Raw genomic sequence first — 27618 nt, 5'->3', positions numbered from 1 at the left:
TAAGCAAAATAGTAAAAGAATAACTTTACCACTTGTGAATACCTTTACCACTTGAAAGTGTCCTGTGTGGAAAAAAAAGAGTAGCTAAAAGTTTCATGTGCTGATAAATTTTGGGTACTTTTTTTTTTAAATGTCTATTTATAGTTGAGAGAGAGAGAGAGAGAGAGGGCGCCAGCTGGGGAAGGGCAGAGAAAGAAGGAGACATAGAATCCAAAGCAGGCTCCAGGCTCTGAGCTGTCAGCACAGAGCCCGATGTGGGGCTTGAACTCACAGACTGTGAGATCACGACCTCAGCTGAAGTCAGATGCTTAACCGACTGAGCCACCCAGGTGCCCATAGGGTACTTATTTTTAAGTCAGCTTTGTTTGTTTAAAAGTTCATGCTGTGCTCTTAGAAATACACTTTTCATGGGGTGCCTGGCTGGCTCAGTCAGTAGATCATGCAACTCCTGATCTCAGGGTTGTAAGTTTGAGCCCCACTTTGGGTGTAGAGATTACCTAAACATAAAATCTTGGGGCACCTGGGTGGCTTAGTCAGTTGAGCTTCTGACTCTTGATTGTGGTTCAGGTCATGATCTCAGGGTTGTGGGATCCACATGAGCTCCACATGAGCATGGAGCCTGCTTAAGATTCTCTGTCTCTCTCTCTCTGCTTCTCTCCCCAATCTGCATGCTCTCTCTGTCTCTAAAAAAATAAAAAATAAAATCTTAAAATATATGTGTGTGTGTGTGTGTATATATATATATGTATATATATATATACATATATATGTATATATATATATATGTATACTTTTCATAAGAGTTTTTTCTTAATTAGACAATGAACTTTATCAGTGATATATGGAAATTTCTAACTTTGAGAGCTCAGGTGTTTGTGTAAATGATGTGTAAAAATAATTCTAAATTGCCTTTTGTTTTACTGTAACAGGGTAAATTTTCATAATTCATACTAATCATATCTCATATGTCAGATACATAAGTGGTTTAATTCAGTTTCTTAGTTGTGATATTCAGTGTGATTCAGGGTGAGTTCTGAATATTTAAGTATAGTTAGTATGTCATATTCCTTCTTCCCCTCAGCAGTATTAAATTTAATAAATGAATAATTGAGAATTTGCTTCATCTGTCTGTGGTTAAGCACATCACTACATCCCTTTTACTGCCATTGGCACTGAGCAATTAACTCTGAGTCCACAGCCTAGGAATATGAAAGGAAAAACTGCTTCTTCAAGAAAAACTGATCATTAATATACCTATTTAGAAAATCAGTTGGTAAAAAAAAAAAAAAATCAGTTGGTTGGGGCATCTGGCTGGTTTAGCCAGGAGAGCATGTGACTCTTGATCTCAGGGTCATACATTATGTATGTATTTTGGACAAGATTAAGAAAGGGCAGATTCTCCACACTATATTTATCATTATTGGCCTGAACTTGAGATGAGTTAATAGGAGGTTGAAACTAAATTTTTCACTCATGGTCAGGAAAAATAGCTCTTCCACTTCCCTGTTATCAGAGACCTTTAATGTTCAGGAAATTAAATCATATGCTGAAGGTGTTTACCTTGCTCCTAACCAGATCTGTGAGTGTGAATGAGCTTCTGGTGGGGTCTCAGAAGCCATCACACATAACTGGGAACTATGAATTGCCAGCCTTGATTGAGATACTGCTGAAAGCACAACTTTAAAAAGCAAAGAACAAGAAAGTTCCGGCCCATTAGCCTTTACCCCAGCCCATGCTGGGTGCTGTTTCTGTTTTGTTTCTATCCCACAAACCCACCTATTCTCATAGAACATTTTATGTTTCCATTGCTCATCATAATTTCATCATATAATTTTGCATAGTTTATATTTTATATAAATCAAATGGTGTTTAATTCTGTATTTTTTGTCTGTTTTTATGAAGGTTCACTCCAATCAGCATTATTTTTACAATTTATACTGATTATGTCATACTGAAGTTTTAATTTCAATTGGATGCTTTATAATGAGAGGAAAGTACAAAATCAGAAAAACAGGTTATTTTCAGAGATATTTTGGAGGGGTTGTTACTGATTTTGTGTTGTGATGCCTGGGTGGTTCAGTTGATTAAGCATCCAACTCTTGATTTTCGGCTCAAGTCATGATCTCGGGATTCTTAAGATGGACCTCTGGGTTGGGCTCTGTGTTGACAATGCAGAGCCCACTTGGGATTCTCTCTCTCCCTCTCACTCTGCCCCTCCCCTGCTGGTGTTCTCTCTCTCTCTCTCTCTCTCTCTCTCAAAATAAATAAACTTTAAAAATTTTCTGATTTTGTGTTAGGAAGGCAATATAGTGTAATAGTTAAGAGCATGAGCTTTATTTATTTATTCTTTTTTAAATTTATATTTTTTAGTAATCCCTACACCCAAAGTGGGGCTCGAACTCACAACACCAAGATCAAGAGTCATATGCTCTTCTGACTGAGCCAGTCAGATACCCCAGAGCATGAGCTTTAAAGTCCAATAGACTTGGGGGGTGCCTGGGTGGCTCAGTTGGTTAAGCATCCGACTTCAGCTCAGGTCATGATTTCACGGTTCGAAAGTTTGAGCCCCGCATTGCACTGTCTGCTGTCAGTACAGATCCCGACTCAGATCTTCTGTCCCTCTCTCTCTCTCTGCCCCTTCCCCACTCATGCGTGCTTGTGTGCACTTGTGCTCACACACTCTCTCTCTCTCATAAATAAATATTAAAAAAAAAACATCCAGTAGACTTGGTCCAGATCCTGGCTCTAGCTGGATGACCTTGGAAAATTTTTTATCCCCTCTGACCTTGAATTTCTTTGTCTGTAGATTGGAGTAATAATATGTCTGATTGGTATCATTAGGATTAAAATGGGAAAAAATCCAAATAAAGCATTTGACATAGTGCCTAGCACATAACAAACAGTATGTGTTATTGCTGTTAATGATATAATGATTTATGTTTTTTTCTCTTAATTCCTGAATAGTGGGAAATACTTGAAAAAGGCTTGGAAGTGTACGTATTAGCAGACCTTGACTGTAGTTTTCTCATAGTAATCAGATCCTTTTTAAAGATTGCATAATCTAGGGTTGAATTTAGATGCTTGATATATTTGCAATGAACCAGATTCCAGTCACCTTACTGAAGATTCATCTTTATAAACTGTAGAAATTAAAACAGTAGTAGTACAAGTTCATATTTAAGACACAATCTGACCCAAGGTTTTGTAGTTTGTAGAACTGACAATGTTTAATGTTCTCCATAAATTCATGGGGTTTAATAAGAAAAGTACATAGACTTTTAGACCTTGAACATAGAGAAACACTAATTCAACCCCTCATCAAATGAGGAAACTGTCGGCAAGTTGAGTGAAGAATTCATCGAAAATTCTTGTTTTGTGTATAAGATATAGATAAAACTTTACAAAAAGAAAGAACTACTTAATAATCATTAAATTGTTGCCATCACTCTAAATATTCATCTGATTATTATAAATGAGTATATAATAAATATTAATGTTTTTTAAAAATTATTTATATTTGAGAGAGAGAGAGAGAGAGAGAGACAGAGCATGAGCAGGGGAGGGGCAGAGAAAGAGGGAGACCCAGAATCCGAAGCAGGCTCCAGGCTCTGAGCTGTTAGCACATAGCCCAACATGGAGCTCAAATTGTGAGATCATGACCTGAGCCAACGTTGGACGCTTAACCAATTGAGCCACCCAGGGGCCCTGGTATATAATAAACTTTAGAACTGTGATCAGTGTATAGACTGGTCTGTGTGAATGTTTTCTGTTAATATCATTATCCTTTAGATTTTAGTGGCTATTGAAGATTAATTCCGAGGGGAATATTTCCACAGATTAATTGAGATGTAGTGTTACATTCTAGTTACTGATAGTTGGGTTCAAACTCACTTCACAAGTAGCTTGGCAATGAAACCTCAGATACTAGGGATTTTACTAAATGTAGGTCTTCTTAGGTGGTTGCTTTTTATTAAACTGAAACATTTTTTACCAGCACAGAGTGAGTTACAAAGAGAGTTTTTAAGGAAAAAGGAACAGGGGAGGTGTGAGAAAACCCTGGGGAAATTTGATAGTTTCCTAATTCCTCCTGAATCTGATTTTCAGAATGTTGTTTTATTTCCTCACACAGTATACCAGGCACACTCCAGTTCTTAAAAGTAGAGATAGAACTATTTTAAAGATAATATATAAAATTTTCAGATAAACCACAAATGGGCTTCCTTCCATTAGTGCAGATGTGAACATGTTTTGGACTTCAGCATCATATAATTCTTTTGTTACAGAGATCTACTTTCATTTCTCAGACCTTAAATACAGATGGGAGTTTCTGTCTTTATAGCAGTCCTGCTGCCAGATACAATTCAGCCTTGATGGGAAGGAAGTCTTGTGGCCAGATGGGTGGAGATCCATGTACAAGGCCATAAAGATAAAAATGGAAAGAAAAGGAAAACTATAAAGGCTTCAGGACAGGGTTCTACAACAAAGATGAACTGGCAACTGCTGGCAACTGCTTGTTCTGAGGGTTGGAGCTTCTTTACAATTATGAAAGAAATGATTCCATTATTTTTATTTATAACTTTATTTAGGGGATAGTAATTTCATACAGATCAAAATTCAAATGAAAATTCTTTCTTTTTAATTTCTTCTTTCCTAGCCTTTTTTCATTTGTTTGTTTATTTATTTATTTTGAGAGAGATATTGAGAGAGCACAAGCGGGGAGGGGCAGAGAACAAGGGGACAGATGATCTGATGCAGGCTTTAGGATCCAAAGCAGGCTCTATGCTGACAGCAGAAAGCCCAGTGCAGGGCTTGAACTCACAAACCGAACCCTGAGATCATGACCTGAGCTGAAGTTGGACACTTAACCGACTCAGCCTCCCCAGGCACCCCCAAATGAAAATTCTTTTTCTATTCCTGGCCCCAGCCAACCCAGTTCCCCTTTCTAGAGGCAACCAGTATTACTAGTTATATGAATATCCTTCCAGAGGTATTCTGTACGTATACAAGCAAATATGTGTGTGTGTATGCATTGTGTTTCTGTGTATGCACACACATGTGTTCTTTATCTTCATTTTTCCTAACAAATGATTGTATCGTATACACACTGTGCTACACTTTGCTTTTTTGCCCAACATTAGATCTTGGAAATTATATCGATAGAAGATCTTTTTTATTCTTTGAAAGCACTTTAAAAAGGTCATGTGTCGGGGCGCCTACGTGGCTCAGTCGGTTGAGCAACCGACTTTGGCTCAGGTCGTGATCTCGCGGTCTGTGAGTTCCAGCCCCGCATTGGGCTCTGTGCTGACAACTTGGGAGCCTGGAGCCTGCTTCAGATTCTGTGTCTCCCTCTCTCTCTCTGCCCCTCCCCCACTCATGCTCTGTTTCTCTCTCTGTCAAAAATAAACATTAAAAAAAATTTTTTTAATAAATAAAATAAAATAAAATAAAAAGGTCATGTGTCTATATTGGGTGAGAATAATTCTTTTTTTTTTAATGTTTATTTTATTTTTGAGAGAAAGCACGAACAGGGGAGGGGCAGAGGGAGAGGGAGACACAGACTCTAAAGCAGGCTTCAGGCTCTGAGCTGTCAGCACAGAGCCCAATGTGGGGCTAGAACCCACAAGCCATGAGATCATGACCTGAGCCGAAGTTGGACACTTAACCGACTGAGCCACCCAGGTGCCCCAGGTGAGAATAATTCTTAACCCAGGGATTAGGCCTGGTACATGCATAACAGTGTCCAAGAAATGTTTGTTGAGTGAAGGAGTGAGTGAATTATTTTATTAATTTAAGGTACAAATAAAAAGAGGCAGAAAGCTGGGGCACCTGGGTGGCTCAGTTGGTCAAGCGTCCGACTCTTGGTTTCCGCTCAGGTCGTGATCTCATGGTTTGTGGGTTTGAGCCCCACATCAGACTCTGCAGTGCATGTTCACACAGACTCTCCACAGCATGGAGCCTGCTTGACATTCTTTCACTCCCTCTCTCTCTCTGTCCTTCCCCCGCTCACTCTGTCTCTCTCAAAAATAAATAAATAAGGCTAAGAAAAAAAAGAGGCAGAAAGCTAAGAATTGTCTGAAGTTCTGAGATGGTTGAACTAACGCTGACACTGGACAGAGGAAAATCCAAGGGATAACATCATGAAACGCAAATTTCCTTTAAAAAGGCATATCTCTTTAAGGTTTCATAGTAGGAGATGTCAATAGGAAGAGATTCCTCTGGAGGTAGGGGGAGAATGGGATGGCTCTTAGCTCCAGGGGTTAAGATAGGTGGTCCTAGCTCTGCTGTGACTGGGCTCTGGGGCCTAGAACAAGTGGGTTCATATCTGTGCTATCTTCTGTTCAAACGCAAAACAAGGGAGTTGGGAGTAGATTATTTCAATGGGCCATTCTGGCTCTAAGATTGTGTAATTTATAATTCTGCAATTTCCTGTCTGATTACCAAGATATTCATTGTGTTGAAACTGCATATACAGAGACATAAAAAATGGTGTCCTTTCTCTAAGAGTCCTATAAGTTATTGGTAAAAATGTGAGTATTAAGAATCCAAGATTTAGGGGTGCCTAAATGAGTGGCTCATTTGGTGTCTGACTCTTGATTTCAGCTCAGATCATGATCTCATGGTTCGTGGGTTCAAGCCCCCCATTGGGCTCCACACTGACAGCACAGAGGCTGCTTGGGATTCTTTCTCTCTCCCCCTTCTCTGCTTGTGTGTGTGCTCTCTCTCTCTCTCAAAAGAAATAAATAAACTTTAAAAAAAAAATCTGTGGGCGCCTGGGTGGCTCAGTTGGTTAAGCCTCCAACTTTGGCTCAGATCGTGATCTCTTGATTCATGAGTTCAAGCCCCTCATCAGGCTCTGTGCTGTCAATGTAGAGCCTTCCTGAGATCCTCTGTCTCCCCCTCTCTCTGCCCCTCCTCCCTTTGTGCCTGTGTGCACACATGCGCTCTCTCTCACAAAAATAAACATTAAAAAACTTTTTAAAATCTATCTTCCTTAAAAAAATAAATAAAAATAAATTCCAGATTTAAACTATAAAAAGTAGTTTGCAATGATTATATTCCTCACAAAAATGTATTGGCCAAACTATTAAGACACAGGCAGATTTGTAGGGGATAGAACTAAATACCCCATACACTGACACATTTTGAGAAAAATAATACTCTGTAGTTTTAACCTGTAAGAGGCCAAAAAAAAAATCAGATAAATAAAAATTATAATATTAAAGTTATTCAGTAGTAAATGTAATTGTTATAAATGTATGTAATATATTTAACAGTATTTAATTATTAAATATATTCAGTTATTAAAGTAGTAACTAATAGTAAACATCATTTATAGTAAAATAAATCTTTTTTTTTTCTCTTTATTTTAGTTAAGTATGAGAATGAAGCTAGTCAATATTGGGATACATTTTATAAGATTCATAAGAATAAGTTTTTCAAGGATCGTAATTGGCTGTTGAGGGAATTTCCTGAAATTATTCCAGTTGATCAAAAAACTGAAGAGAAGACACAAGAATCATCATGGGATAATGTGAAAACTGGTGCTGCAAATTGTTTCTCAAGAACGCACTGCCCTATTATGCCTGAAGAAAAAAATCTTGGTATGAAAAGGTGTGGTTCATCAGATGGTCCAAGCAAAGCAAGATCTCATTTTTCCAACCTAGACTCTGAAGAACACAGCGAAGGACCTCTGAAGACTGAATTGTTTCCTGGTAGCAGTGCCACTTTCAGAATCCTTGAGGTACTGTCCTGCAGGGGCAAAGATGGGAGGTGGCAAATAATTTTAAAATGTATATTGCATATTACCTTATTAATGATACAGATTTTTTAGGGAGAATAATGATCAAATCTAACTAGAAAAGGGTTCAGTATGCCTTTGTGCATAAAAAATATTGAAGGGACTCACATGTATAATCAAGCTCTAAGTTTGTGATTTTAATTTTTTTTTTAATTTGTTTTCATTTCTAATTTGAAGGCAGTTTTAAATACCAGTAAAGTTTTGGCCTTAATTTCTGTCTCTTTCTGTTATTACCCCTTTTTAAGTGAAATAGAAATAAGTGAGATATAATTAGCTATAATCCAGTGTAGACCTTGACTTTCTTTCTTTTTTTTTTTTTTTTTTTTAATGTATTTATTTCTTTTTGAGAGAGAGTGAGAGCAAGAGCACAAGCAGGGGAGGGGCAGAAAGAGAGAGGGAGACACAGAATCTGAAGCAGGCTCCAGGCTCTGAGCTGTCAGCACAGATCCCAAAATGGGGCTCGAACTCAAGGACTGTGAGAGAATGACCTGAGCCGAAGTTGGACGCTTAACCAACTGAGCCACCAGGTGCCCCTTGACCTTCTGTTTTTAAAAGTAAATCTCAGGGCGCCTGGGTGGCGCAGTTGGTTGAGCGTCCGACTTCAGCCAGGTCACGATCTCGCGGTCCGGGAGTTCGAGCCCCGCATCAGGCTCTGGGCTGATGGCTTGGAGCCTGTTTCCGATTCTGTGTCTCCCTCTCTCTCTGCCCCTCCCCTGTTCAAGCTCTGCCTCTCTCTGTCCCAAAAATAAATAAACGTTGAAAAAAAAAATTTTTTTTAAGTAAATCTCCTCCTTTTGGTTATAAAGGTATCTTAACCACCCTTCACATTTTACTAACTTTTTTTTTTCATTTATACTATTTTATATAGTTGAGCTATACTGTACCTGTATTTTGAGGTTTTGGTTTTTTTCTATTTAACATTATATAATAAGCAGTTTTTTCTATCTTAAAAATTCTCTATAAACATTTTTGTGGCTGCAAAATATTTTATTATGTGGAGTACTTTAATTCTGCTTATCTGTTTTTACAGTACTGAGCATTTAAATTGTTTTCAGGTTTTCTACAGAAAATATCTTTGGGTATAGACTTTTCTGTATTTCTTTTATTATCTTGGGTCAGATTTACTAATTCGTAATTTATTTTAAAAATGTAATGCTCTTAGTGGTACCTGGGTGTCTCAGTCATTTGAGAATTCGACTCCTGATTTCAGGTCATGATCTCATGGTTTGTGGGATCGAGCCCTGCATCTGGCTCTGTGCTGACAGTGTGGAGACCCCTTGTAATTCATTCTCTCTCTCTCTCTCTCTCTCTCTCTCTCTCTCAAAATAAATACATAAACTTAAAAAAATAATAAAATAATAAATTTAGTGCTCTTAAAATATATTGCCAAATAATTTTCTAAGAAGCTGTATTAATACAAATTCACACCAATATATGTCTGTTTCATCACACTCTCATTGGTTAGAATATTCTTACTTAAGTGCTTTCCTTTTTGACAGATGAAAATTACACCTTGTTTTAATTTGCATTTCTTTGATTGCTAACTAGGTCAGATAGTTCTTCAGATGTTTAGAAGACAGTTGTATTTCTTTTGTGTTCTATTTATTTCCTTTGCTAATTTATCTGTTACTGTTTTTTTAATGAATTCTACCCTTTTATCATATTTATTGCCAATTTTTTTTCATAGTGCATTGGTCACCTTTTAATTTGGTTTGAGTTTTGGTGTATAAAATTTTCACATGTTTCCATAGTTAAATTAATCAGTGTTATTCTTGTGGCTTATTCCTTTGCTTTTGAGTTTAGAAAACTCTCCTACACCTAGAGATCCAGTAAATTTATTCTAGTTTTTTTTTTAATGAAAAAAATCTAACATTGGTGAAGAAAATTTAACCTTCTTTTCATGATATTTGTTTATTCTTTCAATTTTTTAGGTTGGCTGTGGTGCTGGAAATAGTGTTTTTCCAATTTTGAACACTTTACAGTGAGTTTTAAAGTTTTCTCCTACAAAATTTTACATATGTATGGGGTGTTCAGAAATTCTGGGAAAATGTCACGTGTATGCTGGTAGTGTTTTTATTCTCATATAAACAATCACTGAAGCCAATTTCAAAGAATTGTTTCGGTGTCTAATTTCACGTAAACGAGGAATTACTATGAAAAGAATGTTTCACAGCTATGGGTTGTCCACCATGGGTCAAAGTAATTTTTAAAGCTTGTGTTTGCATGGATGAGAGAATAAGAAAAGAGCAAGGGATTTGACCCTTCCACTAAGCTGTGAATTGCTAACTTCAGAAATCGATTTGCTCCTCCAGGTATGTAGGTGCCATTTTACACACACAGAATTGAGTTTAAAGCTTATTCTTAACCCTCATTTTGTCATCACTTCTGGAGCCACACCCAGTAGAAGACCTTCTTTTGTCAAATAACTTGAAAATGTTTGAAGGTAACAGCAACTAGTCTAAGACTAGACTAAAACTCAAAAAAGCAGACAGAGATGATAGGGACAGAGGTGTTTTCCTGACACATCCTTCCTGTTCACTGCTTCACGTATATGTTGTGGTATTTCCATGATGAAGACACTTCTTACAAAGCTTTTCTAGCACCTTTTACCTATTCTGTTTTGTTTTGTTTTGTTTTTAGTTTTTTTTTCTTTTTTTACATTTTATTTATTTTTGAGAGACAGAGAGAGACAGAGCACAAGTGGGGGAGGAGCAGAGATAGAAGGAAACACAGAATCTGAAGCAGGCTCCAGGCTCTGCACTGTCAGCACAGAGCCCGATGCAAGGCTCGAACTCACAAACTGTGAGATCGTGACCTGAGCTGAAGTCGGATGCTCAACTGACTGAGCCACCCAGGCGCCCCTCTTTTTTTTTTTTTTTAAGTTTACACAATAACTTTCACATTATTTTTTCCATTATAAAATCAACATGAGCACATTGCAGAACATTTCCATTAGAGGACAGAGGGGTGGGAATCACCCATCATCCTAACATAGCTACTGTTTGTTATAGTTCCTTTCAGTCTTTATGTGTATTTTAAATTCTAATGATGCTATTTTTTTAGTGTTTCCTTGTAATACAATGAATTCTCATATACCCACCACCTCAATTTAACAGTTAACACAATGCCAACATTATGACACTTTTTTTTTCTTTATTTATTTTTATTTTTATTTTTATTGAGAGAACTTGTGAGCAGGGGGAAGGGACAGAGGAAGAAAGAGAAAGAATCCTGAGTAGGCTTCCACGTTCAGTGTGGAGCCCAACCCTGGGATCATGACCTGACTCAAAATCAAGAGTCAAATGCTCAACCGACTGAGCCACCCAGGTGCCCCTTATTTTATTTTTTTAAAGTAGTCTTCACATAGGGGCACCTGGGTGGCTCAGTCGGTTAAGCGTCTGACTTTGGCTCAGGTCATGATCTCTCAGTTTGTGGGTTCGAGCCCCACGTCAGGCTCTGTGCTGACAGCTCCGGGCCTGGAGCCTGCTTCGGATTCTGTGTCTCCCTGTCTCAGCCCTTCCCATGCTCATGCTCTGTCTCTCTGTGTCTCTCAATAATAGATAATGTTATAAATAAATAAATAAATAAGTAAATAAATAAAGTACGTAAGTAAGTAAGTAGGCTTCACACCCAGTGTGGAGCCCTACATGGAGCTTGAACTCATGACCCTGAGATCAAGATCTGAACTGAGATCATTAGTCGGACAGTTAACCAACTGAGCCACCAGGTGCCCCCAGGACACTACTTTTAAATACTTGTGATGTAGCACCAAAAAAATCAGGATATTCTTCATTACTAACATAGTAAATAGTAATTTCCAAATACCATCAGATTACCAGTTAAAGTGGCCAGGCAGAAGTGATAGAACTGCACATTTGCAGGTCTGAATGGCCTTTCTCCTTTTGTCTTTATTCTCTTTGTTTTCCCTTTTCCTCATTTCTGGGCCAATGTTTCCTGTTTTATTATACCACGTAGCCAGTTTCCTTCACCCGAGTTATCTCTGAGCTTACGGTACACAGAAATTTACTACCTTGGCAGTTGATAATGTGTTACTTTATGACTCATCCCAAGGTATTATTTAGCATGTCATTTCTTTATGTCTTGTGTCTCCAGCCACTGCTTGTATTCCTTGAGGTAGAAAGCATATTTTACCCTAATCTGATTTTCCAGGTAGCCCAACAGTATAATACAGATAGTTAGAGCTCAATACATATTGACTAATATCTCTGAATCCCCACTTGTTAGTAATATTTTTCCCTTTTTACTTCTCCCTCCAGCTAATAATTGCAATCTTTTGCTTCCTTGCTCCCTGATTCTTCGTGGCTCTGTCTTTTTTTAAAAAAAGTCATTGTAGTTCGATAACGCAAGATAATTAATTCATCATTAAAAGGCAATCAGTGATTAGCCTTCCAAAGGGAGGATTAGACTTTTTTTCCCACCTAAGAAATTATGTTTTATTACTTTTGGAGAGTACAGGATTAGTGTTTTACATTTTCAGAATATTTTACCATAATTAGACCTCTGGAATTGAGAGGTCATATCATTCTCCAAGGATCATTTAATTCTTAAACCCCCTGCCAAGGGAGTGCTTTGTGGTGTGGTGTTAGTAGTGATATTTACACCTGCTTGCTGGGAGAAGGGCCAAGGCAGTCAGCTGATTTTACAGAAAAGCTCTGGAAAGTCATTGGGTGGTCACAAGACTTCAGCTTGGGCTGCTGATGCATGGGAATTCAGTCTCAGAGGTCATGCTGCTGTCCTGGTAGGACCACATGGCAAATGGCACATACTTTCTTTAACTGCTAGACTGTTCTATATCTTGTGGGTGTTTAGTAACCACTGCCCAAAGGTTGACTGCATACCTTTTATAATGAGCTAGATATGCCAGTGTCCAGAGAAGCATTTTGAGTTATATGGAAGTTTTTATAGAACCATGATAATTTCTTAAGTTTTTAAGTTCCTAGAAGGCAAAGGCAGATCTTCCTATAATATGATAATAGTAATAATAGCAATAGCAACAACAATTATAATAATGACTAACATTTATTAGGTGCTTACTCTGAGTTAGGAACCTTCCTAGAAACTTCTAAGAATCCCTTCAATCCTCACAGTGACCTTAGATGCCATTGATCTCTGCTTTATAGATGAGGAAACAGGATTACAAAGAGATTAAGTAACTATTCCAAGGCCACACAACTAAGTGGTATAGCCAGGATTCAAACCATAGACAGTTTGGTTCCAGAGCCCTTGCCCTTTGCCATCATATTACATCGTGCATCTGAGTGCTTACGGAAAATTTTCAAACACGTATGACCGCCCAGCAAATTAAGAGTCATGAATATATGGATTTCATAGGAAGCAATAGGGGTACAGGCTGCAATAAATCACTGTTGGTTTTTTTTCAATGTTTATTTATTTTTGAGAGAGACAGAGACAGAATGCGAGTGGGTTAGGGGCAGAGAGAGAGAGGGAGGCACAGAGTCTAAAGCAGGCTCTAGGCTCCAAGCTGTCAACACAGAGCCCGACGTGGGGCTCAAACTCATGAGCTGTGAGGTCATGACTTGAGCCGAAGTCAGATGCTCAACCGACTGAGCCACCCAGGTGCTTTTATTTGGGACAGATGAAAAAAAAAACAAGTAGTGCAAGTCATAACCAAATCCTGTTCATTATACTTTAACTTATTTGGACAGATCTTAAATTGAACGCAAATCTCCAAATGCCACAGAATGAAGGACTCCTTCTCATAGTACTCATCCATGAGTAGCATTTAAGAGTATTATCTGAGCCTGGGTGAGATTTTATTTGTGGAATTCATATTTGTGCTTGTATCCCATATTTATTTAGTAGTTCTCCTTGCTTGAAATGTCTCCTGAATCAAAGTTCTAATTATGTGTTTCAAGGCCCACTTGTATATCCTGCCACATACTGGTTTGAGCTCTCAGGATCAACTCTGCTTCTCATCCTTGGCACATGACTCCCACCTTTAAGCCCTATACCATTTATCCTTCTCCCTATTCAGCATTGCTATCCCCCTTCTTCAGAATTGTTAAAACTTACACCTTAGGTAAGACTTAGGAAGTCTGCCCTATCCATAACCCTGTAGAAGCTAGATAAAACCAATCATATCCCCAACTAGGCTGTAAAACCCACAGGAGCCAGAACTATAGTTATAATTGTTGTTTCATAACATGCCAGTCTCTGTGATTCAGGCATGGTGCTAAGCAACATGATGCAGTAATTATTGATACAAGCATATGAGGGATGACCGGGAAGAGTACTGACCCACAAAATTCAAAGTATATGCATGCCCATGAGTAACCATGGTCCAGACATTGTTACTGAATTTCAGGTAAAAAGCCAAATAGAACTTGTCTAAGTTCAGTGGAGGCCAATTAAGATTACTCAAGACTTTTATATGAATAAACATCCTCCAACCAAAAAATAACTGTATTTATTTACATCTGTAAATAAAGTAACTGAGTCTTAGAGAGGATGAGTCAAATTCACAGAGTTAATAAATGGCAAATTCAGGACTTAAACGCAGGTCTGTTTGGCTTCAAAATCCATACTCTTACTATTTTATTAGACAATTTCATTTACTAACTTGTATTCTAATTCTTGGTACATACATGAGTCTTAATAAATGTTTGAAAAAACTTGAAAAGATAACTAAGAGTTAATATATTAGTATTTTTTTACTCTTTTTTAGGAGTTGTATTTACATGCTATTAAAATACATATGTATTCCTGTCCCATTAGGGCATCAGAGCCTCTGTGAGAAGCTCAAGAACCAAATGAGTTGTACACACAGAAAGGGGAATGAAGCACCAAAGAACACAAGGATCTGAGCATCCTTGCACAAGGGTAGCACTTGACTAGGCAACAAGGAACTATAGGCCCTGCTGGCTGGAGGCACAGAAGAAAGACTGGGGGGGAGGAAGATGGAGCAATGATGATGGATGGCGTTGGAGGGTTCCTGTGTGAGAGTGTGATGGGACGTAAGGCAGGTAGGCCCAAGCAACAGAGAGCTTTAAAACCAGGACAGGAAGGGGCACCTGGGTGGCTTAGTCTGTTGAGCGTCCAACTCTTGATTTTGGCTCAAGTCATGGGATGGAGCCCTGTGTCGGGCTCTGTGCTGAGCATGGAGCCTGCTTAAGATTCTCTCTCTCCTCCTCCGTCCCTCTCCCTCACTCATGTACACTCTCTCTAAAATTAAAAAACAAAAAACAAAAAAAAACCAGGACAGGAATTTGAAAGTTACCTTGTAATTAATAAGTATTTGAGACAATGCTGTTTCAGAAGTAACATGAAGGGACCCATACACCATTATAGAGAACACCATCTAAAAGGAGAAACAGTAAGCCAGGTGTCATCCAAAATTTTATTAAAGAAATACCTTTTAACAAGTTCAAAGGGGCGCCTGGGTGGCGCAGTCGGTTAAGCGTCCGACTTCAGCCAGGTCACGATCTCACGGTCCGTGAGTTCGAGCCCCGCGTCGGGCTCTGGGCTGATGGCTCGGAGCCTGGAGCCTGTTTCCGATTCTGTGTCTCCCTCTCTCTCTGCCCCTCCCCCGTTCATGCTCTGTCTCTCTCTGTCCCAAAAATAAATAAACGTTGAAAAAAAAATTTTTTTAAAAAAAAAACAAGTTCAAGCCTACAGTTTCCTTTCTTTTGTAACCTGAGCATATGTGAACTCTAGATTTAAATATTTCTTCCATTTTCATAGGAATGCTCCAGAGTCCTTTCTTTATTGTTGTGATTTTGCTTCCGGAGCTGTGGAACTAGTAAAGGTATGCCTCATATTTTCTTTAAAGAGAGCCATGTAAGGATATAATTTATTTGTTGTTGAAGTGATATTTTTTAAATGTTTCAGTGTTATCTGTAACCATTTTTAACTGAGCTTTTACTAATTCTGGGAATCACATCATCATCTGATGCCTAAGATATTACCCTAAAATGATAGAAGTTATTTTGAATTCAAAATAAAGCTGGGAAAAAAAAAGGAAAATAAAATGAAATAAAAATGAAGGGACTGGTACACCTAGAAAGGTCAGCAGGTCCTATGAGGTGATCTTATTCATATTTATGTCCCTATAGCCCTATGCACAGACTGACACATAGTAGGCACTAGTTAAATTGAAACTTTTGAAAGTAAAACAAATTTTGAGAAAGTATATGATACAAATGTAAAATGTCCTAGACTATTTGGAAAACAGTGGGGAGCCTGGGTTTGTTTGACCAATCCCCAAAAGCTAGTAAGCATTACCTTAGCAAAAAGTACTTTTAGGAAATGGGAAAGGAAAGGAAATTCTGCTAACATAAATGTGTAGTCAATAGATGGAACTTAATTTCTGATAACAAGAGTAATAGTTATTCATGGTAGACATTTTCTAAAATACTAAAAAACCTAAAGAGGAAGATAAAATTCACCTATAGTCACACTTCCTAGAGTCCTATGGTGAATCGAGCTTACTGTTTTGGTATATATGCTTCTAGTGTTGTTTTGTACTCAAACTGTGTGCATGTGCATTTGTGTGTGTGTGTGTGTGTGTGTGTGTGTGTGTACTCTAATTTTTTCATTATTTATTTTTTTAAAGTTTATTTATTTAAGTAATCTCTATACCCAACATGGGGCTCGAACTCATGACCCTGAGATCAAGAGCCACATGTTCCACCAACTGAGCCAGCCAAGGCACCTCTGCTCTAATTTTTTGAAAATAACAGCTTTATTGAGATATAGTTCACAGACCATGAAATTCACCATTTTAAAGTTATACAGTTCAGAGGCACTGGGGTGGCTCAGTCAGTTGAGCATCCAACTCTTTTGATTTCAGCTCAGGTCATGATCCCAGGGTTGTGGGATCAAGCCCCGAATTGGGCTCAGAGCCTACTTAAGACTCTCTGTCTCTCTCTCTGTCTCTCTCTCCCTATCCCTCTCTCTCCCTCCCTCTGCCCCTCTCTCCAGCTTGTACGCTCAGTCTCTCTCTCTATCTCTTTCAAAAAATAAAGTATACAGTTCAGTGATTTTTAGTATATTTACAGAGTTGTACAGTCATTACTATTATCTGATTGTGTATTAGAGGATATTTGTATCTTAAGCCAAAGGAGGCATGGACAAGCAGTGGGAGAGAAAACAGGATGATCTCAGTGCCTCCGAAATCACATAGGGTAGGCTTCCAGCAACGCTGCCTCAAAAGCCTGCCCTATTCCACTTTTAAAATTAAAAAGGGATTGTGAAGAATACTTGTTGTTGAGTCCAAGTGCTAGACTTAATTTTTTTATGGCAGCTTGAAATAAGCTAACAGAATATGGAATCTGAAATAAAATGCATTCATATTTACAGAGGGAAGACACTAGGGAGAAATATAAAATTTGACCTCTTTATTTTAAGAAAAATGCTAAAAGTCTGCTAACTGCTTTTTTATTATTATTGTTCCTTTATCATGATAGTTGCACTCATCCTACAGAGCAGCTCAGTGTTGCGCCTTTGTTCATGATGTTTGTGATGAAGATTCACCGTACCCTTTTCCAGATGGGATCCTGGACGTCATTCTCCTTGTCTTTGTGCTCTCTTCTATTCATCCTGACAGGTAACTGAAGACACGAGAAAGGGCAAAGCAAATGTGTAAAGCACCTTTATCAATCGTGGTTTTCAGAACTATCAAAAGTGACAATTCTTAACTTTATTATTTAGTGAACTATACCATATATAACATGCAGCCTTTTAAGTGCAGTTTTTCCTTTCTTCAGACTTTTAGAAAGAAACCGGTCAAACTGCTTCATTAGTGAGCTTTCTATCACTGTCAGAGTGAAGTGAGCATATTCTGGCAAGACACATACCTATTAAAAGTGACAGTACTTTAAGGAGATTACAAATTCAGAACAGCCTAATAGACTCCCAAGAGGGAAATTGTACTTGGTGATCAGAAACAAACATCTTTCTTTGATTTAGCATCTTACTGAATGTTCGTGAAGAGGTGGGTTGTGAATCTGTTTGGCTTCATACCAGTCTGTCACAAGACTTAAAAAAAACGTGTTTTAGGGGCGCCTGGGTGACTCAGTCGGTTAAGCGTCTGACTTCAGCTCAGGTCATGATCTCACGGTTCGGTTCGTGAGTTCGGGCCTTGCATCGGGCTCTGGGCTGACTGCTCGGAGCCTGGAGCCTGCTTCGGATTCTGTGTCTCCCTCTCTCTCTGCCCCTCCCCCACACGTGCTCTGTCTCTCTCTGCCTCTCAAAAATAAAGAAAACTAATAAAAAAGAATGTGTTTTAAAGAGCCCTCTAGGGAATTAGGGGTACTCAAGATTTGCCAGATCAACCTTGGTCCTTTATAATCTAAGGTTGGCCTAGTGCCGTCATTTAAATATTTATGACTTCGATTTTTTTTTTAAGTTTATTTATTTATTTTGAGAGGCACAGAGAGTGGGAGTGGGAGAGGGGCAGAGAGAGAGAGAGGAGAGAGAGAATCCCAAGCAGGCCCCACACTGTCAGTGCAGAGCCTGACACAGGGCTTGATCCCATGAACCGCGACATCATGACCTGAGCTGAAACTAAGAGTTGGACGCTTAACTGACTGAGCCACTCAGGCGCCCTGTTCACACAATGTTTTGAAACAGTAAACATAGCTTTTGTTCAGAGAGGAAGTAGAAAGACATATTACCAGCTATTAAAATGATCACTTCTCTTAGAATTTTGCCACCTCATGTATATTAAGACACGTGTGGTGTCAAGGGTTGTGCATTTGTAAGTTTTCTTAAAATTGGGTTTTCTGCTCTGGTAGTAGATTTAGCTCCAGGAATGTTCCTCTGCTGGTAGATACAGACTTGATATCAACCACTCTTTGATGAGTGTGACACTTTCCCAAAGAAAGTGGGTTAATGTGTGCGTTTTCCTTTGCAATTATAAAATCATTAAGCCCCTTTACTGTCCTTTTACTTCTCATTCAGAGATGAGCTTTTTGGTTGCTTTTTGAAAGACAAATTAAATTTTCAAATAAATCTGAAGGAAACATATTTGTACCTGGTGAGATATATCACATTCCATGAAGCTACATTTCCTCCCAGTTTCTATAATCTATGTCTTTCTACTAATCTGGGTAGAATATTGGCATCATTCAGGTACTGGTAGAAAGATGTCATCTATGTATTTTGTCTCATAGTTAAAAGAATGAATAGTTAAAAGGATGGAGTAGATGGATAGAGAACAAGATTTTCTATTTGACACCTGTAACAGGAAGTGTTTATATTCCAAATAAGACCACAAAACCACTACTTGAAATTAGTTTAGATAATGTATTTTCTTATGATTTGAACTGAATGTTAAAAAGAAGGGGAAGCAGATGTCTTGGAAGGATTACTGTCATTCTATAGTATGTTCATTCTATGTAATTATTATAAAATAAATTTACATGTATCATGTCCCTAGCCATTTTCTTGCCTAAAATGGTCCAAATGACCTAAAAAAAGGGTGAATGCGTAGAAGGAGGGCAGTAGTAAGTGAAAAGGCAGGACAGTATCTTTGGAGTCATTTGGGACAGTGATGTATTTAGCCCCGTGAAAGTTTTGGAAAAGTGTCTTCTTGACAGCTTGGAAAATCCATGCACAAACGAATGGCAAGCGATTCTGCTAGACCTTGAGTCTGGGCATCCTAGCCTAAATGGGAATAAACCACAGGAGGCTACAAAAGAAGAGCTAACTGTCCTTATCATTAAAATAAAGTACAGTATAATATGTTTACCACAGATCCAAGCAGAGAGTAGGTAGTCAATAAACACTCCTTTTTAAAATCTCTTCTTCCTTTTCCTCACCCTCCAACTAGAGGTAGATGAGGATAGCAGAGTTGGCCTGAGTGGAATAAAGAAAGAAAAGGAGCCTTCACCCATTATTGTCTTGTCCATCTCCCCGAGCCCTCTCCCACCGACAGTTCTCAGGAAGTGGCTCTGGAAGTTGGCGCTGAGCCAAGCAAGATGGGATGATGAAGAAAAGCAGCTCCCCACCCTTGCCTTTACTCACAACCCCAGACATTAAAGGATAATTGGGAAGAGAGGATTTGCAGACGGAGATGGCTGTATTTGGCCCTTTGTTTTTCTGCATCTTTGTTTCATGCTTGTTTTAGTAATCGTTGCAGAAAGATATTTTTCTCAGTACATAAAACATTTCTTCTGAAAGTGGATATTTTAAGGATTAGATACAGTTTTCTTTAATTGCCAAAGCCTAAGGCCATAAGCACAGTGTGAAAATAACCTATAATAAAATAAACAAGGAAAAATATTTTTCTTTTTTCCCTTTCATGTACTTATGTTCCAGTTTTTTAAAAGAGCATTTCATCTAATTATGCCACCTCTTTCTGTTATATTTCTGTCTTGTTTTCATAGTTACTTTAATTTCCTCACTACTTCCTTCAAAACCTGACATAAATCTGGCTTTTCACTCCATTATTCCACTGAACAGTGTTTTAACTGGAAAGATTTACAGATTATCTAATCTAAAACCCTCATTTTTAAAATAAGAAAAATCTAGAAGCTTTAAGTAGCATGGATGAAGCAGAGATGGGGAGGACTTAGCACACAGGCTGCCATTTACCATTCTCTGCTCAGGGCAGACACTGATAACTGATTTTGTACCCTGATTGTCATTCCCAGTGAGCCCTAAGAGCCCTTCTCAATAGAGCTCTGTAGGCAGCCAATGTCAGTCACTTGGCATTAATATGAGATCTGAAATCTTTGCCATCTCTGGCCCATAATCACACATAAGACCATAAACTTAACCAAAAACATTAAGTCAAGAGCAGTCACAAGGGGTCATATTTGATTGAGAGCCAAATGAAAAGAATAAATAATAAAAGAAAGAAAGTAAAGGCTTCCCAGTATTGAGCTGGGGGTGGAGTGTGAATAGAATTTAAATAGGCAGAAAGTAAGAAGGAGAGAATTCTTTGAGGGGAAACCATGTGAACGAAGGCATGGACTGCTTCAGAGCCAAGCATATAACAGTTTGGCGAGAGTTGATGCTTCACATTAAGAAGTAATGGTAAAGATGTTAGAGAGATTGAGACCAGTTGTAGGAGATCTCAAGGGCCCAACTAAGAAATTAAGATTTTATCCTATGGGTTAAAATCATGAACATTTTTGAGCAAAGGGATGATTTGACAAAACCATCATTTTAAGCGGAATAATTCATCAGTAATATACAGGAAGACTTAACAAGGGGAATAATAAAGCATGTTAAGAAGTAGTATGTTTTCAGGCCTAAGGAGGTAGAAGTTTGTACTAAAGGAGCACCAAAGGGAAACAAAAAAAGAGAAAAAAGCCATCAGTTAAAAAAAGAACACCTAGAATTGGATGACTAGATGGTTATGGGGAGGTTAGTGGAAGAGGAGAAAAAGGAAAGGGGTTAAGGATGTCTCTGAGGTGTTAACACTTTGATGAATGATGGTACCTTTGAACTAAATAAAGGAGAAGGAGCTAGTCTGGGAGGAAAGGTGGTCTCTGTTTAGATATGTGCGATTTGGAATAGCTCTACAATATTTTTTTATCTTCAAGGAAAATGAAGCAACTTCAGTGTTTATCTGCCTTGGAACTACCTTAACTTGATGTAAATATCAGGAACCATCTGTGGTTTTGCAGGGCAGCTTTGACATCATATATCAAGCTCTCTGAAGTCACCACTCTTGTCATTTGGGTGATTACTTGATACTCTAGGCCTTTTGATTCTTATCATTTAGCAAGTTGGTACCCTTTTTCCTTTCTATACAAAATATATATTTTTTTGTGGGTTAGATTTTTCGGCCCCATCGAGCTTTCCTTATTTTATCTCTAAGAAGGTTAGGATGTGGCATGTAAAACAAGATTTCTGTAAACAGTGTCTTGCTTTGTTTTCAAAGGATGCAAGGTGTTATAAACCGACTGTCCAAGTTACTGAAGCCTGGGGGAATGCTGCTATTTCGGGACTATGGAAGATATGATAAGACTCAGCTTCGTTTTAAAAGGGGTATATTCAGTTTGGAGTTATTTTCATGTGTTTTAAAGAATGCTTTGTTTATATTTTATTTCAAGTTTTTGTTTGTTTTGTTTGAAGGAATACTAGGTTTCTCTGATCGCAATTATTTTTTTTAGGGCATTGCTTATCTGAAAATTTTTATGTGCGAGGAGATGGTACCAGAGCATATTTCTTTACGAAAGGTATGCTTATCTATAAGGGGAAATAATTAGCTGTAAAAAAAAAAAAAAACAAAACTCTTTGGTTAGTCTGTCACCACACTGTAGCTGTTCTACATGAAAGCTTGAAAATGGCCTTTTTGCCTTTTAATCTTTTCCCAGCTGAAACTGCTTTAAAAGAATCGCTTGTTTCATCTTATACCCAAATGAAGATGTAGTCTGTTCCATTTTGGAAGTACTGTTAGCCCAGATATGAAGAAGCTGATGACATACCACAGCCAAAGGAGGGAATTTGATTTTAAGAGTCCATAGAAAATTACTTGTCTCTTGTCAATTTCTCCTTTAAAAAAAAAAAAAAAAAAAAAAAAAAAAACTTTTAAAATGAATTCTGCATGCAAGGATTTTCTCCAAACTTATGTGAGCACTTTTAAAATGTGCCATTTGGGGTCTCTGCAAACTAACAAAAACTCAGAACAGAGGGCACCTTTCAAAATATTTAAATTTGCAACCAGTAGTAAGTAATGTATATCTATTTATGCCTGCTATGTTAAACTGTGTATATTGGTATATTTCTGTGAAGTAGAAGAAACCTATTTGGTTTCACAGGTTTCCTTAACTAATTTGTACTAGAGAGTTTCTTGGTTTAAATGAAATTTAGATGGTCAGTCATTCCATTGTTCTTGACTGTCTCCTTTTCCCCCCACCAAGCCCCAGTCACATATACATTTGATTGCCACTTTTGTCTCAACAGGGGAAGTCCACACTATGTTCTGCAAGGCTGGGTTAGATGAGAAGCAAAATCTGGTTGATCGTCGCTTACAAGTTAATAGGAAAAAACAGGTGAAAATGCACCGAGTGTGGGTTCAAGGCAAATTCCAGAAACCATTACACTTGACTCAAAAACCCTCCAAATTGGTATCACCACTCCTTTCTCATGGCTGAGTTATGTATCATGTTAAGGTACAAACCAGAGGATTACACTATTCAAAGACTTCTGTAAATCTTTCATTTTTGAAAGGGAAGACAAGAGAATTTGTATATCCTGCTGTTTATCATGGGTGAGCTCTTTTGTTCATTTTAAGCACTTGTAAATGATTTGGAAGAGTATATATACCATATTCTGTGCTCAAGCTTGTTTGGGTTTATTGTGTCTAACCATTTTGTTTGTTCTTTGAATTTTATAAGCATTCAGTTAAATGACTGATATAAGTCAGATGATTCTGAGAAACTATACCCTGCCACTTTTTAGAAGTGGGAAAAAAACATCTATTTATACATTAGTCTAACACAGTTAAATTCTCTTCCTCTCTTATCTGATAACGGAAAGGCAGCTCTCCTCGTTTCCTTGGCCAGTCACAAAACCAAGACTAAGGTGTTTGTTTTGTTGTTGTCTGTTTTTTCCCAAAACTCTTTTTTTTTTTTTTGATTCAGAAACTAATGTCTGAAATAGAATGTTAGTTTCTCTTTCCTTTCCTAAAATTAGGGAAGTATGACCCAAGCTAACATTATTTTCAGGCTATTCTTAGGCATACAAGTTGTAATCTCTCTTTAAGACAACTGCTATACACGAGAAAATTCTTAAATTGTAGCAATTAAAAATTTATTTACCACCTTGCCTCAAAAAGGGTATAAGTTGGCTTTCAAATTGTACTTTGTAAAAACAGAGTTTCTAAGATTGGTTTTTCGTTTGTTATACAACATCTACTGGGTACTTACATTGTGCAAAATTATATGGAGTAATACAACAAAGACTCAGTCCTGTCTTCAGGGAGCATAAATAGGATCTGGCTGGCAAAGAAAAATGTGCACATCCCAAGCCTCTCAATCACAATGTCTTATAATATATGAACAGGTACTCAAATAGGGAACTTATCAGCTAGTGGACTTTGGTTCTGAGCCACAGAAATCTGGAAGAAATGGATAGTCTCTTGAAGGACCACCATGGGAAAAATTTAGTTCCCACTGTTTTTTCCTTTTTGAATTCACTTAGAATTCAGTTTTCTGTAAGAATGTGATTGGTCCCACTTGGGTCATGGATTCATCTCTTGACAGGTTGGGGCAGGGTGGCTTCATTGATGATGCGACTGAATGTATGGAGTGGAGAAAAGTTCCTCAAAGCAGAATGAAGACCCTGTTATCAAAAAAAGAGAAGAGGGATGCTGCCTAGTCATAAACATGTCACGTAGTAGTGGTAGCAGCAGCAATAGTGGTTCCAAAGAGAGAGAAAGATTAGCTGGTGGGAAGAAAAGGGGAAGTATCAGCATTCTGGGGGAGGTGGGTGTCAGGCTAGTCCTTGAACATGTGCTCTCAGAAGATGATGAAAGACAAGTGTGTTTGGTATGGACCATTCGAGATGAGGAATCATGGACAGAAGAGAGGGAGGTCAGCTTATAGACAGCTTTGAATAGAAGAGCACATTTTGGGGGGGCGCTTGGGTGGCTCAGTCAGTTAAGCATCCAACTCTTGATTTCTACTCAGGTTATGATCTCACGGTTTGTGGGACGGAGCCCCCACGTCGGGCTCTGTGCTGACAGCACAGAGCCTGCTTGAGATTCTCTCTTTCTGCCCCTCCCCTGCTTGCACTCACTCTCTGTCTCTCTCAAAATAAATAAATTTAAAAAAAAGGGGGGGGGGACACATTGGGTTCTAGTCTCTGGATTGGAGCAATCTGAAGTTTGTTTCTTTGTTTCTGTTTTATCCTACTGATAGCATGTTATGAATATATTTAGAGAGATTAGGGCATCTTATGTAGAATGGAATGCAGTGAGGTCAGATGTGGGAGCAAGGAGGATCACAAGCTTTTTGCATATACTTGCCTTGGTAGCAATTCCTCAGAAGTACAATATTAAGGTTTCTGTTTAAATATGCTTCCGTCAATAATCCAAAAGTTGAAATTTGCCTGAGACTCTTCACTCTGTTGTATTTCATAATTAAAGTGTACATTTAAAGCAAAACTAATGAACGTATTACATACAACAAGGGCAGTTAGATAAGTTAATGTTGCTATGGGAACCCCAGTAGATCTTCTTGTGTCTCAATTTAAAAATCATGGCCTAAGGTGGTTTTAAAAACAACAGAAGATAAAATCATTCTCACATCCTCACACATGTAAATCATACTCTCTCTCTCTCTCTCTCTCTCTCTCTCTCTCTCTCTCTGTCTCTCTCTCAGTCCTAAATAGCAGATTCAAGCCAGGCTTTTGACTGGCACAGTAAAATTCAGCTTTGTGTCTTTCTATAATGTATTATAGCATGTAGTTAACCTTTAGAAACTTCAAAAATACATCAACCAAATTTGGACTGTGAGACACAAACTGGGCTCTTTTGGGCTCCGTCTAGCATAGACCTCTTAATCCACATGGCTGCTCAATAGGTCATTTCTACCAGTGTCTTCTGCTTGTCTGGTCAGTCTTTCTCTTGCTTAACCCACCTAAATCAGCCCCCTACTTAAAGTTGCTGCTAGACAAAATAACAGATTTTTGGCAGAGGGGAAAAAAAAAAGGAGGGGGTGTAACCTTTTGCCTATAGATAATAAAAAATCATGTGGCAATCCCTATAAAATACCACCAGCATTCTTCACAGAGCTAGAACAAACAATCCTAAAATTCATATAGAACCAGAAAAGACCCCAAATAGCCAAAGCAGTCCTGAAAAAGAAAACCAAAGCTGGAGGCATCACAATTCCAGACTTCAAGCTGTATTACAAAGCTGTAATCATCAAGACAGTATGGTACTGGCACAAAAACAGACACTCAGATCAGTGGAACAGAATAGAGAACCCAGAAATGGCCCCACAAATGTATGGCCAACAAATCTTTGACAAAGCAGGAAAGAATATCCAATGGAAAAAAGACAATCTCTTCAGCAAATGGTGCTGGGAGAACTGGACAGCAACATGCAGAAGAATGAACCTGGACCACTTTCTTACACCATACACAAAAATAAACTCAAAATGGATGAAAGACCTAAATGTAAGACAGGAAGCCATCAAAATCCTTGAGGAGAAAGCAGGCAACAATCTCTTTGACTTTGGCTGCAGCAATTTCTTTTATTTTTTTTTTTTCAACGTTTATTTATTTTTGGGACAGAGAGAGACAGAGCATGAATGGGGGAGGGGCAGAGAGAGAGGGAGACACAGAATCGGAAGCAGGCTCCAGGCTCTGAGCCATCAGCCCAGAGCCTGATGCGGGGCTCGAACTCACGGACCGCGAGATCGTGACCTGGCTGAAGTCGGACGCTTAACCGACTGCGCCACCCAGGCACCCCTGGCTGCAGCAATTTCTTACTTGACATGTCTCTGGAGGCAAGGGAAACAAAAGCAAAAATGAACTATTGGGACCTCATCAAGATAAAAAGCTTCTGCACAGCGAAGGAAACAATCAGCAAAACTAAAAGGCAGTCAATGGAATGGGAGAAGATATTTGCAAATGACATATCAGATAAAGGGTTAGTATCCAAAATCTATAAAGAACTTATCAAAATCAACAGTCAAAAAAACAATCCAGTGAAGAAATGGTCAAAAGACATGAATAGACACTTTTCCAAAGAAGACATCCAGATGGCTAATAGACTCATGAAAAGATGCTCAACATCACTCATCATCAGGGAAATATCAATCAAAACCATAATGAGGTACCACCTCACACCTGTCAGAATGGCTAAAATTAACAACTCAGGCAACAACAGATGTTGGTGAGGATGCAAAGAAAGAGGAACCCTTTTGCACTGCTGGTGGGAATGCAAACTGGTGTAGCCACTCTGGAAAACAGTGTGGGGGTTCCTCAAAAAATTAAAAAGAGAACTACTCTACAACCCAGCAATTGCACTACTAGGTATTTATCCGAAGGATACAGGAGTGCTGTTTCAAAGGGGCACATGCCCCCCAATGTTTATAGCAGCACTATCGACAATAGCCAAAGTATGGAAAGAGCCCACATGTTCATCAACTGATGAATAGATACGGAAGATGTGGTATATATACAATAGAATATTATTCAGTGATCAAAAAGAATGAGATTCTTTCCAATCCACAATGTGGATAGAACTAGAGTGTATTATGTTAAGCCGAATAAGTCAGAGAAAGAGATAATCATATGATTTCACTCATGTGTAGAATTTAAAATACAAAATAGATGCACATAAGTGAAGAGAAGCAAAAATAATATAAAAACAGAGAGGGAGACAAACCATAAGAGACTCTTAAATACAGAGAATGAACTGAGGGTTGCTGGAGGGGTGTTGGGTGGGGGGATGGGCTAAATGGACAGGGGGCATTAAAGAGGGCACTTGTGGGAATGAGCACTTGGTGAATGCATGTTGTAAGTGATGAATCACTAAATTCTATTCCTGAAATCATTATTACACCATATGTTAGCTAACTTGGATTTAAATAAATTAAAAGAAAAAAAAAAAAGACAGGAAATGTATTCTTCCCTGGAGCCTTTCCAGAAGGAAAGCAGCCCTGCCGATACCTTGATTTTAGATTAGTGAGACCCATTTCAGAGTTCTGACCTCCAGAAAGTAATAAGTTTGAGTTGTTTTAAAATCATGAAGTGTTGCTTGGGTATTAGCTTAAAATATTTGATAACTGCATGAAATTCTAATTTTTTCTTCATAAACATAAAGCTAGGACCAGTTAGGCAGAGTTTGATATTTAAAAATTCTTCTGAGGGAG

General features: G+C 38.3%; 1 protein-coding gene and 1 long non-coding RNA gene across 3 annotated transcripts in view; both read left to right on the top strand.

Annotated features, from left to right (window-relative positions):
* The window catches only part of METTL8 (methyltransferase 8, methylcytidine), a 93557-nt gene extending 68064 nt beyond the window's left edge, over window positions 1-25493 (top strand). Inside the window, exons 4-10 of one of the 2 annotated variants that reach the window (XM_043577022.1) lie at window positions 7371-7741; window positions 9730-9779; window positions 15521-15584; window positions 17245-17384; window positions 21672-21778; window positions 21904-21969; window positions 22697-25493. In XM_043577022.1, the coding sequence (XP_043432957.1) occupies window positions 7371-7741; window positions 9730-9779; window positions 15521-15584; window positions 17245-17384; window positions 21672-21778; window positions 21904-21969; window positions 22697-22887 (989 nt within the window). In that variant the 3' untranslated portion in view covers window positions 22888-25493. Of the gene's footprint in view, window positions 1-7370; window positions 7742-9729; window positions 9780-15520; window positions 15585-17244; window positions 17385-19698; window positions 20063-21671; window positions 21779-21903; window positions 21970-22696 lie in introns of those variants that run through there. The other variant, XM_043577023.1, reaches the window with a different exon arrangement.
* LOC122481447 lies at window positions 13404-14622 on the top strand. Its single transcript, XR_006296851.1, has 2 exons — window positions 13404-14144; window positions 14555-14622. It is a non-coding gene; the product is annotated as an uncharacterized LOC122481447 (long non-coding RNA).
* Window positions 25494-27618: the final 2125 nt, after the last annotated feature.

Source organism: Prionailurus bengalensis, chromosome C1, assembly GCF_016509475.1.
Source record: "Prionailurus bengalensis isolate Pbe53 chromosome C1, Fcat_Pben_1.1_paternal_pri, whole genome shotgun sequence".
NCBI lineage: Eukaryota > Metazoa > Chordata > Mammalia > Carnivora > Felidae > Prionailurus > Prionailurus bengalensis.
This window is presented reverse-complemented; position numbering and strand designations above follow the sequence as displayed.